Here is an 18,138-nt window from a genome sequence, read left to right as displayed (position 1 = left end):
GGCTGCCATAACAAAATATCACAAAGTGGGCAGCTTAAACAGGAGACATTTATTTTCTCACAGTTCTGGAAGCTGGTGGTCCAAGATCAAGGAGTCGGCGGTTTTGATTTCTTCTGAGTCCTCTTTCCTTTGCTTGCAGATGTTTGCTTTCTCACCATGTCCTGGTCTTTCCTCTATGTGGGTGCATTTTTAATATCTCCTCCAATGTACGAATTTCCTCTTCTTATGAGGACACCGGCAAGATTGGATTAGGGTTCACCTTAAGGGCCTCCTTTTAATTTAATTACCTCTTTAAAAGCTCTATCTCTAAATACAGTCACATTTTAAAGTACTGGGGTTTAGGGTTCAACATATGAACTTTGGAGGGTCACATGCAGCCCATAGCATGTTTTATTCATAGGTATTTCAGAAACAGTGCATGGCTGGTAAGCTTTTTGAGTTCCTGATTGGCTGAAAGAAACATATCATGGATCCATACTGGAAAGATAGTTTGGGTATGAACTTCTAGGTTCAAAATTGTTTTTCCTTAAGTAATTGAAGGCACTCCTGCATTGTATTCTAATGTCCAGTGTCTATCTGCCATGTAGAAGACAGCTGTCTAACTGATTATTTCTCCTCCAGGATTTTCACATGTCCTACTTTTCTCGCAGGAAGTGGGTAAAATATTCTTTTAATCCTTGGAGTTGATAAATTCTCCTGGGAATTTGATGGGCTCTCATCATTTTTCACCTCCGGGAGGCTTTCATCTGTAATTTATTTAATTATTTCCTTCTAAAGACATCTATTAGACTGATGTGGAAACTTCTGGATCTATCCTTGCTGTCCCCTACCATATATTCTCAAAGTTTTCATCTCTTGGTCCTCTGACACTGTGGTCTTGGGAGGATCACTTGGTTCAGTTTTCCAGTTCACTTTGTGAAATTTAATCTGTATCGATTCTGCTATGCTGTTCATCTCTGGGGGCTTTACTTCAGCAATCATTTCGTTAATTTCCAAGAACTCTGAATGCTTCTTTTTCATATTAGTTTGTTCTATTTTATAGATATGATGGACACTTGAATCTCTCAAGGGAATTAATTACATTTCTTTATATATTTCCCCATTTATCCTATTAGCAGTTGCTCTCATGGTGTTCAGTACTGGTCTCAATTTAATTCCTGTCTTTCAGAATTTTCCTCAACTGTCAGGTTACTTACTATTGGTTTTCTATTCCTATATGTGGATGCGTCTAGATTGGATAATATTACCATGTGTATTTTATTGTATCAGACCAAGTAAGAAATTTTCTTTTCCTAGCAGTGAATATGCATTCTAATTCAAGATCTCCAGTTTTATTGCTCTGGTGTAAAGAAGGAGATGCATTTTCTAGTGGACTTACATTTCTGATGTACTGCTGGCTTGTTTATTTGTCGAGGGAAGTACAAGTACTTTGTGGCAGTCACAAGGCCACCACCTCACTTCTTTGGTCTCAGTGCCCTTTCGTGAAAACTCCCGTGTCAGATCTCCCACGCCAGCAGTATTTATCCACCTGTGTGTCCTAGGTATGAATGCCTGCATCAGTAACTCCTAACATATGGACTGATCTGGCTTTTTATGGAGTCCTTTGATTAATTATGAGCTAGTGACACATGCATAGCTTCTTCTCTATGCTGTCCACCTCTTAGAGTTATTCCAGAATTCCACTGCGAACAGTCACTTTTTTGTTGGTCTTTTTTTCACCTGTAGATGTTTGCAAGTTCCTCAGTTTTGTTTATGTAATTTCAACAAACAGTTTCCATTTGGTTTAAAACTTCCAGAAAGTCCTTACTATTTTTGTATGTTGGTAGATGTGCTCCTAAGTTTCCAGTGCTTCTGTGGATTTCTTTCAGTATTTTTCCTGTCTTTGCAGTGGAACGTTCTTGAGGTGTATAAGTAAACATATGTTTCTAGTTAGCCATCAGAACCAGGAACCATTTTTCCAAATATTTACAATTCTGCAGAATACACTAAAAGAAGTAAACTCCCTTTTTTTTTTCTGTTTGTTTTACAGTCTAAAATTTCCCTCATTTTGAAGGAAGATGTTTTGAAGGCATTTTGAAGGTAGTCTGTACAGTGATTAGTTGGGAGAAAAAACATGGAGGTATCAGGCTAACACTGAATGCTACACAGGTCATTCTACTATTGAGAAATATTTGGTTGGTGCTTTATGTCTGATTACTCCTAAATAGTCTGTCTCTTTCAAAGAATGTGAAGTTAATGTTGTAGAGCTAAATACAAGTCAGCCACTTCAATTTCCACATGCATAGTAGCTGTAATTTTTCTCAGCTCTTCTTCTTCTGATACAGCCAGTGATGTTTTCTGCAAACTAGTGATGTTCAGGAAAGGCAATCAACTGGAAACCTATGTCCTAGACCCAGCTTTCTAAGTTGCTAATGACTAGAAACTTACAGAGTTTCTAAAGCTCTCTGGTTCTCATTCCCCTTATTTACAAGCACCCTAGTGATGCATTTGTAAAAAATCTGAAATTGTGCCCTGAAATCATTTTTTTTTTAAATCCCGTGAATGTGTCAGCTCATTATGGTGAAATTGCCTAGTTAACTTTCTTATTAACATGACTCATCCTACTATATTAACTCTTTTTTTCTGAATGGATGATATATGATATGTAATAGCAAGCTCTTAAATAATAATAAAAAGGAAATGTATTTAGTCTTGATACTTTATATACATTATTTTAATTTAAACCTAATAACAGACATATCAGGAAGATATCAGTATTTCTTCCATTTAACAAAAGAGAAATCAAAGCTTGAAAAGGTTACATAATTTAGCCTAAGACATCCAGTTAGTATTGGCAGAGCCAGGATTAGAATCTGGGTCCTAGCCCCTGACCATAACACTGTTCAGCCTTCTTATTTATAGGGAGGTAAAACCCTGAAGGAAAGTTATATGCTTTTTAAATATGATAGAGGGACCAGAAATTCCTCCTTTTACCACAAATATTCACCAGCAAATTTGGCTGGTCCTTTATAGTTTGAACAGGGTTTTCATGTCAGTGAACTCATTTAATTTGCTCTGAGATGTTACAGAACAAACTGGATTCCCTTTTTCCCATCTCCAATGAGAAAGGCAAAGAAAAAAAGAGTGATCTATTTCCTCAGCCTTTAGGGACAGAGCTGAAATGTAGATGGTTCTGCAGTTCAAATTCTGACGTTCTAAGGTTGTTTTTTTTTTTTTAAATCATCCATTCTCCTACTTACCTATGGTGTATTTTTAAATTTTAAGACACCATAGCTTATTTATAACTCACTGACTGCCTAACCCAGAAAGAAAATTGTGGTGATGTTTTAGTGCGAACAAGGAACTATTTGTAAGAAATAGCGATTAGGGTATTGCTAGCTCTCACAGCAGTACCTGAATAATCCTGATTTTTATAAGTAGATACGTTTTCTTTATCAGATAAAATGATGAATTTGCCGAGGTAGAACTTGTGCAGTGAGAAACAATGAGAATGCTACTTCTACTTCCACCACTGGTCATCGAGTTACTTGGTCTCTAGGCCCTGTAAAGTTTTTGACTAGATGATCTCCAAGATCCTGTCCAACTCCAAAGTTCTTAAATCTTTAGCTTTTTCATTCTTTCATTCTTTAGCAAATGTTTACTGATCCCCTATTATGTACCTGGCAAGTGTTCAAGGCATACATAAATAAACAAAACAGACAACTCCCTGCTCCCGTAGAATTTATGTCATAATGGGGAAACTGCCATTAAACAGCAGGAAATGAGATCAGTGAGTAAGCTGAGTACTCTTTTTCAAGACTCTGTGACAAAGTAAAGCAGTGTAAGAGGATCCGTCGGGCTGGGTATGGGCAGAGTGAGCCGCTTTAAGGGTGTAAGCTTAGAGCAAACGCTTGAAGGAGGTGAGGCTGTGAGCCATGCAGATACAGCGCCCGGAGTGGGAGAACAGACAGAAAAAAACAGTACAAAGACCCAAGTCAGGAGTGTTCATGGGGTTTAAGGAGATGGGCAAGGGAGTCTTGTAGCTAGAGCACAGGGAAGGAGGAGAGAGTAAGAAGACACAGAGGAAGGGGAAAGGTCTTGAAAAAACTTTCATACCATTGGAAGGATATTTTTATTACCTTTGTTGTGTGACCCAGTTCTAGAAAGTTGCGATTACTGAGTTCTTAAGTGCCTCCTTTGATAGCTTAATATACCTGGTACTTTGATAATTCTTGCCTCTGATCAGGCAAAGGAGCTTGGTCTTAAAGAGGGAGTTGGGAAAAGGAGCTGACATTGGCAAGCTTAGAGGTGATGTGCCACTTGACTTTTTTAAATGTCCAAAATTGGAAATAGAAAGTGTGATGGAAAGAGGGTCGGGAGGAAAGAGAGGGTGAGTAAATGTGTTTAGAAGACCAAGTGACCATTTGAATAATTGCTTTAATTGGCATTGAAATGGATGAGGCAATTGTTTTTTTCCAACAGAATAGGAAATTGAGTGAATCAAAGCAAATCAGGAAAATTCCACACTAGCTCTGTCATTCTCTACTGTGAATATTTTGGGTTTTTAAAAATATTCTTTAGATTCATAGACTTTATTTCTTTTAGCAGTTTTAGGTTTACAGAAAAATTGAGCAGAATGCCCAGACGGTTCCTGTATACAGTGCCCACTCTCATTACCCCCAGCTCCAAGTTTTCGCTATTATTAACATCTTGCATTACTCTAGTATATTTGTTACAGTCGATGAGCCAACATTAGCTCTTTATTATTAACTAAAGTCCATAGTCTACATTAAGGTTCACTCTTCATGCTGTACATTCCATGGGTTTTCACAAATGTATAATGATGTGTACCCACAGTTTCATACAGAATAGTTTCACTGCCCTAAAATTTCCCTGGGCTCAATCTATTCACCCTTCCCTACCTCTCCCACACTTCTGGTAACCATTGATCATTTTTTACTGTGTCCACAGTTTTATCTTTTCCAGAAATTCATATCGTTAAAATCATGCAGTCTGTAGCCCTTTTAGATTGGCTTCTTTCACTTAGAGATATGCGTTTATCCATGTCTTTTTTGTGGCTTGATAGCTCACTTCTGTTTTTATCACTGAATAAGATTCCAGTGTATGGATGTACCGAAGTTTAACTGTTCATCTGTTGAAAACCCTGTTGGTTGCTTCCAAGTTTTGACAATTATAAATAAAGCTGCGATACACATTAATATGGAGGTTTTTGTGTGGATATAAGTTTTCAGATCCTTTGGGTAAATATCAAGGAGTGCAATTGCTGGATCATGTGGTAAGGATGTGTGTAGTTTTGTGAGAAACTGCCAGACTGTGTTCTAGAGTGGCTGTACCAGTTTGCATTTCCACCATCAATGAAAAAGAGTTCCAGTTGCTCCTTCAGAAAATTTGGTATTTTCAGTGATTTGGATTTTAGCCATTCTAATATGTGTTACAATTGTTTTAATTTGTATTTCTCTGATGACGTATGACGTTGAACATTTTATCCTATGCCTATTTGCCACCTGTATTGCTTCTTTAGTGAGGTATCTGTTGGACATTCTGTATATTTTTAAATTGGGTTGTTTGTTTTCTTATTTTTGAGTTTTAAAAGTACTTTGTATATTTTGTAATAGTCCTTTATCAGATATGTGTTTTAAGATATTTTCTCCAATCTCTGGGCCATCTTTTCATACCCATAACAGTGTCTTTCACAGAGCAGAAGCTTTTAATTTCATTGAGGTCCAATTACCAATTTTTTCATTCATGGTTCATGATTTTGGTTTTCTATCTAAAAAGTCATTGCAAAACTCAAGATCACCTATAGTTTCTTTTATGTTATCTTCTAGATGTTTTATAGTTTGCAGTTGACATCTAGGTCTGTGAACCATTTCGAGTTAATTTTGGTGAAACATGGATGCTTTGAATCTAGATTCACTTTTTTGCACGTGGATCTAGTTGTTCTAATACCATTCGTTGAAAACACTAACCTTCCTCATTGAATTGCCTTTGTTCCTTTGCCAAAGGTCAGTTGATCATATTTATGTGGGTCTGTTTTGGGCTCTATAGTCAGTTCCTTTGATCAATTTGTCTATTCTTTCACCAGTACCACACTGTCTTAATTAATGTACCTCTGTAGAAAGTCTTGCAGTCAGGTAGTGTCACTCCTCTGACTTTGTTCTTCTCCTTCAATATTGTGTTGGCTATTCTAAGTGTTTTAACTTTCCTTATAAACTTTAGAATGAATTTGTCAATAGCCCTGAAATAACTTGCTGAGATTTTGGCTGGGATTGAATTCAATCTATACATCAAGTAGGGAAGAACTTACATCTGGACAATGTTGAGTCTTCCTCATGGAATATCATCCATTTACTTAGATAGTTTTTTCATCACTTTTGTAGTGTTCTTCATATAGACCATGTACTTTATTGTTACATTTTTACATTTATATTTCTTTTTTCAGTGCTAATATAAATGGTATTATGTTTTTAATTTCAAATCCAACTTTCATTGCTGGAATATAAGAAAATAATTGACTTTTGTACATTAACCTTGTATCCTACAACCTTGCTATAATTGCTTATTAGTTTCAGGAGTTTTTTTCATTGTTGTTGCATCTTTGAAATTTTCTACATAGACAGTCATGTCACTTGCAAACAGAAGCATTTTTATTTCTTTATAATCAGTATACCTCTTATTTCCTTTTCTTCTCTTATTGCATTATGTCAGTTTTCCAGTACAATGTTTAATAGAAGCAGTGAAAGCAGACATCCTTCTTTGTTCCTGACCTGAACAGGAAAGTCTCCAGTTTCTCACCATATACAGGCAAAAGTGATGTAAAGAACTCCAATTTCAGACACATATTGAAAAAAATATATTTAACTTTAAATATATTGAAAAAGAAGCTTATAAGTATCTAAGTTGGATAGCACAAATTAACTACTATGGTAAGACTGTAAGACTGAGCTAAGATTTTTCTGCTGTACATGAAACAATGCCTGGTACTTAGCCAAAACTCAATAAATATTTATTAACTGAATGAACGAAAAGGTAAATGAATGTGTGATGACAATGAAAAACAGGACTCAGAACATAAAACATCTATGTTCTTCATTAAAAAATAAAAATAAAAACTGGTGACATAAAAATAAGAATGAGATTAGCTATAGGTTCTTTGTAGGATATTCTTTACAAGTTGAGGAAGTTCCCCTCTATTCCTAGCTTCTTAAGAGTTGTTATCATGAATGGATGTTAAAATTTGTCATATGATTTCTCTGCATCTATTGATAAAATTATATGATTTTTCTTCTTTAGCTTGCTGATACGATAGATTACATTAATCAATTTTCTAATGTTTACCAACTTAACATACCTGAAATAAATTCTACCTCATGGTTGTGTATAATTCATTTATACATTTTTGGATTCATTTTGCTAATATTTTGTAGAGGATTTTTGCATTTATGTTCATGGAAGATATTGGCCTATAGTTTTCCTTTCTAGTAGGCTCTTTGTCTGATTTTGGTATTAGGGTAAAGCTGGTCTCATAGAATGAATTTGGAAATGTTTCCTCTGCTTCTATTTTCTGGATACAACTGTAGAGAGTTGATGCCATTTCTTCCTTAAAATTTTGGTAGAATTCACCATCAAACCCATCTGGATTTATTGCTTTCTCTTTTGGAATGTTTATTAATGATTGATTCAATTTCATTAATAGATAAAGGCCCATTCACATTATCTGCTTTTCTTGTGTGAGTTTTCATAGATGTGCTTTTCAAGGAATTGATCAATTTCATCTAGATTATCAAATTTGTGGGCATGGAGTTGTTAATAATTAATAACCCTTTATTATTATTTCAGGGGATCAATGATGATGGCTACTCTTTCATTTCGGATATTTATATTTGTATCTTCTCTCTTTTTTTCCTTAGGTAACCTAGCTAGAAGTTTATCAGTTTTATTGTTCCCTTCCAAGGACCAGTTTAAATTATTGATTTTAGATCTTTCTTAATTTCTACTTTATGAATTTAATTCTGTGAAATTTCCCTGTAAACATGGCTTCACTATCCCACAAACTTTGTTTATATTTCCATTTTCATTTGGTTTGAAATACTTTTAGTTTTTCTTGTGACTCCTTCTTTAACCCATGTTTTATTGAGAAGCGTGTTGTATAATCTCAAAAGTATTTGGCCTTTTTCTTCAGCTATTTTCCTGTTACTTATTTCTAGTTAACCTCCACTGTGATCTGAAAGGATACATTGTATGATTCTATTCTTTTAGATTTGCTATAGTGTGTTTTATGACCCAGATGTCTTCAATCTTGGTGAGTGTTCCCTATGAGTCTGAGAAGAATGTGTATTCTGCTGTTTCTGGATGATGTAATCTACCAATGAATTAGATCCAGTTGATTGATGTTATTCAGTTCAACTATGCCCTTACTGATTTAATGCCTCCCGCTCTGTCAGTTACTTATAGAGGGATGTTGAAGTCTTCAACTATAAGAGTGGATTCATCTACTTCTCCTTGCAGTTGTACCACTTTTCAAGTTGTACTGTCTCAAGTATTTGATGTTCTGTTGTTGGGTGCATACACATTCGGGATTGTTGTCTTCTTAGAGAATTGACGGCTTTCTCATTGTGTAATGCCCTCTTCATCCATAATAGTTTTCTTTCTCCGAAGTCTGTTTTGCCCAAAATTAATATAGCTTTTCCAGCTTTCTGTTCATTAGTATTAGCATGGTATATCTTTCTCCATCCTCTTACTTCTAATCTACCCGTTTCTTTATATTTAACTTAAGTTTCTTATAGACAATACATAGTTGAGTCTTGTTTTTTAATCTACTCTGACGATCTCTTTTAATTGGTATATTTAGAAAACAGACATTTAAAGTGATTATTGATAGTTGAGTCAATACCTAGCATATCTGTTACTGTTTTACATTTGTTAACTTTGTTCTTTTTGCGTGCATGTGTCTTATACTCTTTTTTGCTTCCTTTGTTTTAAATGAGCATTTTTTATGAGTCCTTTTTTCTCTTCTCTTAGCATGTCTTCTTTTTAAAGCCTTTTTATTGTTTGCCCATGAGTTTGCAACATGTATTTACTAATAATCCAAGTCCACTTTCAAATAACACTATACCACTTCATGAGTAGTGCAAGTACACAGTATTCTCAATTCCTCCCTCCCTTCTCTTATAATGTGCTGCCATACATTTCACTTGCCCGAAAGCTAAAATCACTGAATACATTCTTGTTATTATTATTTTGACTAAACTATTATCTGTTACGTCAATTAATAATAAGAAAATTAAAATATTTTATTTACCTTTATTTATTCCTTCTCTAACACTCTTCTTTTTTTTATGTAATCTGATTTTCTGACCATATCATTTTCCTTTTCTCTAAGGAACTTCATTTAACTTTACTTGCAAGACAGATCTACTAGCAAAAAGTTTCCTCAATTTTTATTTGTCTGAGAAAATCTTTCTTTCTCCTTTATTTTGAAGGATAATTTTGCTGGATATGGAATTCCAGGTTGGAGTTTTTCTTTCGTCACTCTAAATATTTTGTTTCACTGTCTTCTTGTTGGCATGTTTTCTGAAGAGAAGTCTGATGTCATTCTTATCCTTGCTGCTCTATAAGTTGTTTTCTCCCTCTGGCTTCTTTCATTAGATAGATTCTCTCTAACCTTTGATTCTCTGAAGTTTGAATATCACGTGCCTCAGTGTAGATAAATTTTAGTGCTGGTATTTATCATGTTGATGTTCTCAGATCTTCCAGGATCCATGGTTTGTTGTCTATCATTAAGTTTGGGAAAATATCATTTATTATCACTTTAAATATTTTTTCTGTTCTTTCTTTCTTCTCCTACTGGTATTCACATTATGCATGTTATACCTTTTATAACCATTCCACAATTCTTGGATAGTCTGTTCCATTCTTTTGTTTGTTTTTTGCATTTCAGATTTGGAATTGTCTATTGACGTATTTTCAAGCTCACTGATTCTTTCCTCTGCTGTGTCCAGTCTGTTGATGAGCCCATCAGAAGCATGCTTCATTTCTGTTAGAGTGTTGTTTTTTTTTTAATTTCTAGCATTTCCTTTTGATTCTTTCTTAGAGTTTCCAGTTCTCTGCTTACATTGTCCATCTGTTCTTCCATGTTGTCCACTTTTTCCATTAGAGCCCTTAGCTTATTAATCATACTTGTATTAAATTTCCTGTCTGATAATTTCAACATCTCCACCATACCTAAATCTGGTTCTGATGCTTAGTCTGTGCCTTGACAGCCTAACATGATATACTGGGTAAAAATTAGGCCTTTAGTATGAGGTTTTATGTTCATCTGGCTAGAGGTTAAGCTGTGTTTGCTGTTTGCTCTAGCTGTAGGATCAGGGCTCTAATTTTCCCTTTTGTCCTTGTTTTTGTCTCCTCTGCTGTCTTTGGGTTTCCAGAGAGATTTCTTCCTAAATAAGGTCTACAATGTACTGTTCTTTAAGTTGAATCCCCGTATTATTACATAGAAGCCCTACATATATGTTGGTAAGTTATGGGGTGAGAGAAAGCTCTCTGTAGGGCTACAATTAGGTCTCAGTCTTTTAGTGAGTCCTTTACTACCGCTGGGTTTTAATTCTTTATAATTTCCCCTCAGATTTTTACTTTTTTCACTCCTTAGGTAATACAGGAAGACTAGAGGGAGCTGAATTGGTAATTTCCCCCTGCATGGAAAACTACCAGGCGCTGGAGTTGGGTATTTTCTTTTCCCCAATTCCGTTAGGCTCTGATGAACCTAGTCAGTTAAGCTCTTTTTAAATAATTTGTCTTGCGGGTAGGCCTTGCTGAGAAGAACAGGATGCTCTAGGTATATTTCTGGGTATATTTTCCCCTCCTCCTGCCAAAAAATTGAGGGAAATTTTTCTGTGATTTTTCCCTGTGAGGACCTGATAGGACTCCTGGAGGTCTAACTCACAAAAGTTTGGAGATCCTCCCCACTGACTCCTGCCACCCCAGATTTTTTAACTTTCAAACTTGTCCACAGTGAGTCTTCAGCAATTCATCAACTACAGTTTAGGCTTTTCGATCTCATTACTGGTCCCCACAGGGGTTTCTGTCCCTTGGTTTCTGTTTTAGTAAGTTGTGATTCTCAGCATCTGCCTATCTCTCTCTCCAATTTTGGAGGCAGCAGTTATGATTGCTCTGTGACCTCAATTCACTGAAGAATTTAAGAAGAGTTGTTGATTTTCAGTTTATTCAGCTTTTCTCTTGTCGTGAGGACTAGAGTAACAATTTCAAGCTCCTTACATTGCTGTCCTGGAGACTAGAGGCCTGTGCTGTACACATGTAATGAATTGTTTAACCTCTCTCTACCCCAGATTTCTAACCCCAGATCTGTAAAGGGAAGTTGATAGTCTTACCCTACATCTACACATGTGGTAGTGTTCATATAACATAACATATGTGAATGTTCTAAATTTTATTAATACGGGCGATATTATTGTTATTTCTATCCTTTATTAAATGAATATAAAGCCTGTAACCTCCCTTTTGAGGGAAATTTCCCTTTTCATTACTTTTGATTATTTTCTTTCCTCTCATATAAAATTTGAGTGTTTTCAAATGAAACCATGAGAAATTGTGCACTGCTAAGGATTAAGTACAGTTCAGTTCATTGCTTTGCCCTATCAGTAGTGATTAAAGAGCAGACACCTAGCAGAACAGCTGAGAGTTAACTGAGGGCCAAGTAAAGCCAAGGTTTCCTCTCACTGATGCATTTTAAACCCTAACTTTAATGAGCTAAGTATGTGATGAAATGGATAAATGTTTCCGTTATCCAAAAGTGTCCATTCAGAGTCTCTAAATCAGCACTGGGACCTGCCTTCAGTGTTTCAGGAACCTGGAGACTGACTAGTTGCAGGAGAGGAACTTTAGGAAAAGCTACTGGTCGAGTTCTTTTAATTCTTTATCTGGACAACCTAGATACATGGATATTGTTGAGGAAGCTGGTCTCTAAGAGCCATACTCTTCTGGAATTTAATCATCATCACCCATATTTTCTATTACCTGTTGCTGAGTGTTCTCCTCCAGAGGAATGTTCATTCTAAACAAATGCTGAGGAGTTGCTTTCTCAAATCCTTGACATAAATTTAACTGGTTAATGTTATAATATTTGTATTTAAATGGCATAATATTATTTTATTCTGACTATGTTTTTGATTTAGCAAGTTCTCTTTAAGTTTTTCCTACCCTACATTATAAGCTTGGATTATAATATCACCTTTGACTATAATATAAACTTGATTATAATATCAATACATAAACTTCATTATATCTTTATATATTCTTTGAATACATTTTGCTTTTATAGTAAAAATCATGGTAACAATGGTTGTTTCACAGTATATAATGTTAACAATTATTATATTAATGGTGGGTGTTCAACCAAAATGTAGAATATCAAAGTAGAAGTAACCAGATTATTTATCTAGCAGTTGATTTTTATAAAGCTATTTCAAATAATGTTATTATTGCAACATGAATTGCTTTTCAGTAAAATTTGTGTATTAAAATACACAATTAGAAACAAATGAATTTAGAATTAATTAGCTTTGAAGACATTAGCCACTTTAATTTTTCAAAGTGATGGTTGTTTAGGGCTTCCCTGGTGGCACAGTGGTTGAGAGTCCGCCTGCCGATGCAGGGGACACGGGTCCGTGCCCCGGTCCGGGAGGATCCCACATGCCGCTGAGCGGCTGGGCCCGTGAGCCATGGCCGCTGAGCCTGCGCGTCCGGAGCCTGTGCTCCGCAACGGGAGAGGCCACAACAGTGAGAGGCCCGCGTACCGCAAGAAAAACAAAACAAAACAAAAAAAAAGTGATAGTTGTTTAAAAGTTTTTTAAAATAAATACTTTGCTGAGCATTATCATATACATACACACAAAAAAAGTCTCAGGAGACACTGAGTATTATTTCTGTTGAAAGGCAAAAAATACATACCATAATTTTAGTCGTTAGTGGGTGTCCCATTGGCCATAAATAAAATCCAGCATTAAAAGGAGTCCATAAATGATTCTTCTAGTTTTTCCATTGGCCATTGTGGCTACAAAAATCACTTTACATGACATGCAGTTGTTCCATTTAATACACTGGTGGTTCCATAAATACATATTACTATTGAAACAACTAATGAACTTGTCAAAAAGTTTTGTTGAAATTAAGTAGTAAGTTAGTAAACTCAACCAGAATTAATTTGGACTGTAGTAGGATGAAATAATGGGATAAAAATTGGTTGACATATATTGGAGAGTTAATGCTCATGATGAGAGGGTACAAGAGGGATGGCCAGGAGATGTCATGGTGGGGTTTTGAGAAGTAGAGTAAAAGGAGAATGGAAGGAAAGGGAATCTGTCAAGAGCATGTAGGATCGATTGAAGATTAAAAAGACTGAAAGCAGAGAATAAAATGAAGTGTTAAAACAATAAAAATAATACATTAATAAATAAAACACACGTATGCTAGAGTTTTGGATAAAACCAGAAAAGGTTGTGTTATATTTTCATGAAATTTGGTTTTCTGAGATGATTTTCCCAGAAAAAGAGTTATAAAATAAATAAAATAAAGCTATTTCTTTTTAAATCTCTGTGATGTAATCCAGGATTAATGCAAAAGGAGGGCTCAACTTAGTTTGATTTTGTAGAGTTGTCCTGTTATCAAGGTCAGTCAGAAGCTTCATACATATTTCTTTTTAACTTTTAAAAAGTGGGTAAAATTTGTATGAATTTGAAAACTAAGTATTCACTAAATCTTGGAGCTGAAGACTCTTTGGAGTGAGTGTTTGCTTATGTGTGAGACGGAAAACAGTCAACTGACCCAAATTCCTTTCATATTGAATCTTAGCTTATTTTATCTTTCAAGAAATCAAATATGAAAGGTAATTTTTACTTAAGAACTGTCTGCTTTTCCAAAATGTTGGTGTTAAAGTCTCACTTTTCAGGTTTCCAAGCTTCAGGCAAGTTTTTCTTTTCTTTTTTTTTTTTTTAGTCTGTCATCTTGATTTATTTTTGGTATTATGTTTAATGTCCATTAAGAGTTGGATTTCTGACTTGACCTTAGACTTTTTGTAGTAGTGCACATTGGCAGTATGCTTAATTTCTGGTCTGAATTATTTAGTGGTTTTTGGTAAGACTCCTAGAATGTCAATATAATATCATGTGTAACAGAATGAGTGATATTGTCCTCTCCTTCTAATAGTATAAATTTTGGATAGATTTTTATAGGATAAATTATCTGTAGATAAATTTTGACACTAAGAAAAAAGTGAGGAAGTAAGATTTTTCAGTAAAGGGAAATGTCATTGAAGAAAAAGAATATTGCAATAGAAGAAAATTACTATCCGTGAGTATTCTTTACTCTGAGTCTTATTTTTCCCGTGTAAAAGAAAGGATTGTATAAGTGATTGCTGAAGTACCTTAAAAGTACATTATATATGTATAATATATATGTATATATTATACATATGTATAGCAACTAAGGAAATGGTAATCATAAAATTTTGGTGCAAAAAAATGTAGGAAAGTATCTTTTCAACTTTATTTTTTGTTGTTTAAATAGATTTTTTTGAAGAATGCTAGGAAATGTCTGTTTTTGTTTTGTTCTGAATTGTTTTTATTGTTTAAAAAAAGATCAGAACTTGTCGTGGTGGTTGGTTTCAAAACAAGCTCTATTTCTATTTCTCTTCCTTTTGAATCTGTTAGTCCTTATACTTTAAAAAGTCCTGAATATTGATGTTAGTTAATTCAGATAGATTTTCTGTCTGTCAAAATGTTAAATATTTTCCACAGATTGGTTCCTGAAATGACTTGTTTACTCTCATATTCATTTACTATGAGGATTTTCTACAGTAACACACCTTAGTCGAGATGGATGAAGTTTTTTTAAGTGGTGAAAAATTCTAGTTGTACACCTCCGCCAGCTTTTTAGATACTTGAGATAGTTACAGTTTGGGGCCATGTCTAATTTGGTACACGGAAATCGGTATGTCAAAACTAAACAAAGGTCTAACTCACCAAAGGAAATATAACATCCATAGTCTCACTTTATAACCACAGCTTGCCTGAGTATAAGCTGGATCTTGCCCACTGTGTTATAGAACAGATTGTACATCAAGGATGATTAAAAGTATTATTATTGAGCTGTCGCATTGCTAGATTCCATTCTTTCAACAACAACCTGGATGCCCATATGCCTCTAACATCCAAACAATGAAGAGTTGATTTTTCTCTGTTTGTTTCTTTTTCTTCCCCATTTTTAGGTGTATACTGTTGAGGAATCTGGACTAAACATCCTGGTGTGGTCAGTGATTGGCAATAAAAGAACCGGTTGGATGTATGGACATGTACCTCTCTCCAGTAACAGTCCATTTAAGGTGGCATTTGAAGCTGATCTGAGCGGAAAAGAGAACATCTTTATTGCCCTTGATGACATCTCCTTTACCCCAGAATGTATATTTGGAGGTAAGCCATCCCTTCAGAAAATGGGATGTTCAAGGATTGTTTTAAATATCTGAATATAGAAGAATGGGGATTTTCTGAGGCATTGCATTTCTTTTCACGTCCAGTCCTACTCATACATTGTAGAAAGAACAGTATGTACTGTCGGAGGTAAAGTTTTTCTCCCCATGAAACTTTATCATGAAATTTTCATATCCTCTAGGCAACAGAATAGCTTAGACTAAAATTCTTTAAGAAACCCAGAGAAAATTTAGTTCCATCAGTATAGCTTTATTGTCTACTTTCTTTATTTCCAAAGGTTCACAACAACTGCACGAGGTAAAGATTCCTCTGTTCACCTGTCATCTTCCAGACAGTCTTTTCCATCCATATTAGCTTTTCCCTTTCCCTGGGCCATTTCCCTTCTGTTTTTACACTACAATCTAGAACTCTGATTCTATTGCATAAAGAATAAAAAAGTCTTGTCAGTAACTCCTTTTCTTAGAAATCATTCGCTTAACTGAAATCTGAATTTCTAATGTTTAAGATGCTTCCACTTAAGTAGCTATTTGTTCTCTTATAAATTCTTCACGTTATCAACATTAGAGAGTAGGGTCATTGCCTTTCAGACTACTCCATGCCTCTTTCAAAATTCTGTTCTTACAGCCTTTATTCAAAATTTTCTTCTCTTTTAAAGCCACACATCTGGGTTCTTTTTCTCATGGTTTTCCACTGGATTCTAAATCCTGGGCAATCTCAACCTCCAGGTGAATCAAACTGTGTGAAACATTGGCCTCTTAAATTCTAGTAACTTTCATAAATATTTTTCCTCATTAACCAACTCCCATAGTTATATTCTGAACTTTATCATCCCCTCTGAAAATTTAGGGTTGAAAAATATAATCTAATCATTATGTCTTCTACTTTTTGAAAACTATAATCTAATCATTATGTCTTCTACATTTATGTCTTCTACTCCTCCTAAACCTGTTTTCCAACGTAAGTAATAAGAAAAAATGCAACTCTAGATTTGCAATGTTTCCTGTTTTTTTCCATAAAACAACCTTTTTATACTTTTCCGCTAATGGTCTCAGATTTAATGATTTAACACCTCAATTCCATTCTTAATCAAGCACTTTGAATTCTGTCCTCTTTTTTTCATTTTAACATAAATTTGGGTCCTAATTATGTTCCAGGAACTCTGCTAAGTACTTTGCAAGTATTAACACATTTATTTATCAGACCATCCCTGTAGAATAGATACAAGTATCTAGCTAAGGTTCCGTATAATGGCTTTATCAGTCTTTGAAATTGACTTACAGTAGCCGTAGCTATTTGCATTTTTCAAACTGCTACTGGTCATACTCATTGGGACCACTAAAAATTTCAACTTATCACTTTAGCTGGACTCCCAACAGTCCTAGATGCAGGTTTAGGACCATTCCCTGGCACTACTTTTCTACAACAATCCTCAAATCCTCGTCTCTTCCTTGAACTTTCTTCACTCTGCCAATGTTCTTATATCCTTTGAACAGAAAATAGAGCCTGTTTATAACGAACTTCCTTAATTTTCTCTTCCCTTCCTCCAAATGTGCCTGTAACTGCAACCAAATTATTTTTGTCACCGTTCGTCTCAGGAAAAAATCCCTTGAAAAATCCTGCTGAGAAATCTGCTGATAGCCTCATGGAGGTTCTTTTGTATGTGGCAAGTTACTTTGCTCTTGCTGCTTTCAAAATTCTTTCTTTTCTTTGACTCTTAATGATTTAATTATAATGTGTATCTGGGTAGACTTCTTTGAGCTGATCCTGTTTGGGCACTTTTTTTGTTTTGTTTTGTTTTTTTTGCGGTACGCGGGCCTCTCACTGTTGTGGCCTCTCCCGTTGCGGAGCACAGGCTCCGGACGCGCAGGCTCAGCGGCCATGGCTCACGGGCCCAGCCGCTCCGCGGCATGTGGGATCCTCCCGGACCGGGGCACGAACCCGTGTCCCCTGCATCGGCAGGCGGACTCTCAACCACTGCGCCACCAGGGAAGCCCTGTTTGGGCACTTTTGAGCTTCATGAGTCTGGATTTCTATATCCCTTCCAAGATTTAGGATGTTTTTGGCCATTATTTCTCTAGGTAAACTTTCTGCCTTTTTCTCTTTCTCTCTTGTTCTCTGGGAATCACATGATGTGGGATTCAAGCCAGGTCACTAGGCCGCCTCAGGGACCGTGGTCAGATTGAAGCCAGCAGGCCTGTGACTGGGAGTACACACAGGGCTCCTCCTGGTTGCTGAGGGAGCAGGAGCTGAACCGTGGTAGAGCAGGGTTGGAACTAGTCAAAGGACAGCTCCACGGTCCACAGCCAGGACTGACGTCAGCGGGCCTGCTTCCAGGGGCACAAATGTGTGTAGGCAGGACTAACTCCTGGAATGCAGTAGAGCAGGGCTGGAACTGGGTCATGGGAATGCTGCAGGATCTTCAGTCAAGTCCAAGGTCAGCCGGCCTCTTAATGGGGCACAGACAGGCATGGGCCCTCCCCCACCTCTTGGCATGTTGGGCTGGTGGTAGAAGTGTGGCCAAGCATGGCTGTAGCTCAGTCCACTGGGAAATGGGGCTGCTTTTGGTCTGTATCCAGGACCACTTCCAGTGAACCTGCCACCAGAGCATGGGCCTCCCTTCTCAAAGCAGCTCTCCCTG

General features: G+C 36.1%; 1 protein-coding gene across 1 annotated transcript in view; it reads left to right on the top strand.

Annotated features, from left to right (window-relative positions):
• The window catches only part of MALRD1 (MAM and LDL receptor class A domain containing 1), a 587,465-nt gene that overhangs the window by 448,186 nt on the left and 121,141 nt on the right, over positions 1-18,138 (top strand). The window contains exon 34 of the mRNA XM_089906459.1: positions 15,281-15,482. Within this exon, the coding sequence (XP_089762585.1) occupies positions 15,281-15,482 (202 nt within the window). The remainder of the gene's footprint in view (positions 1-15,280; positions 15,483-18,138) is intronic.

This window comes from Delphinapterus leucas, chromosome 2 (assembly GCF_059928025.1).
Source record: "Delphinapterus leucas isolate spDelLeu-1000000601 "Yukka" chromosome 2, BTC_Dleu_Yukka2, whole genome shotgun sequence".
NCBI classification, from domain to species: Eukaryota; Metazoa; Chordata; class Mammalia; order Artiodactyla; family Monodontidae; genus Delphinapterus; species Delphinapterus leucas.
Note: the sequence above shows the minus strand (reverse complement) of the source record. Positions and strands in the feature narration are given on the sequence as shown.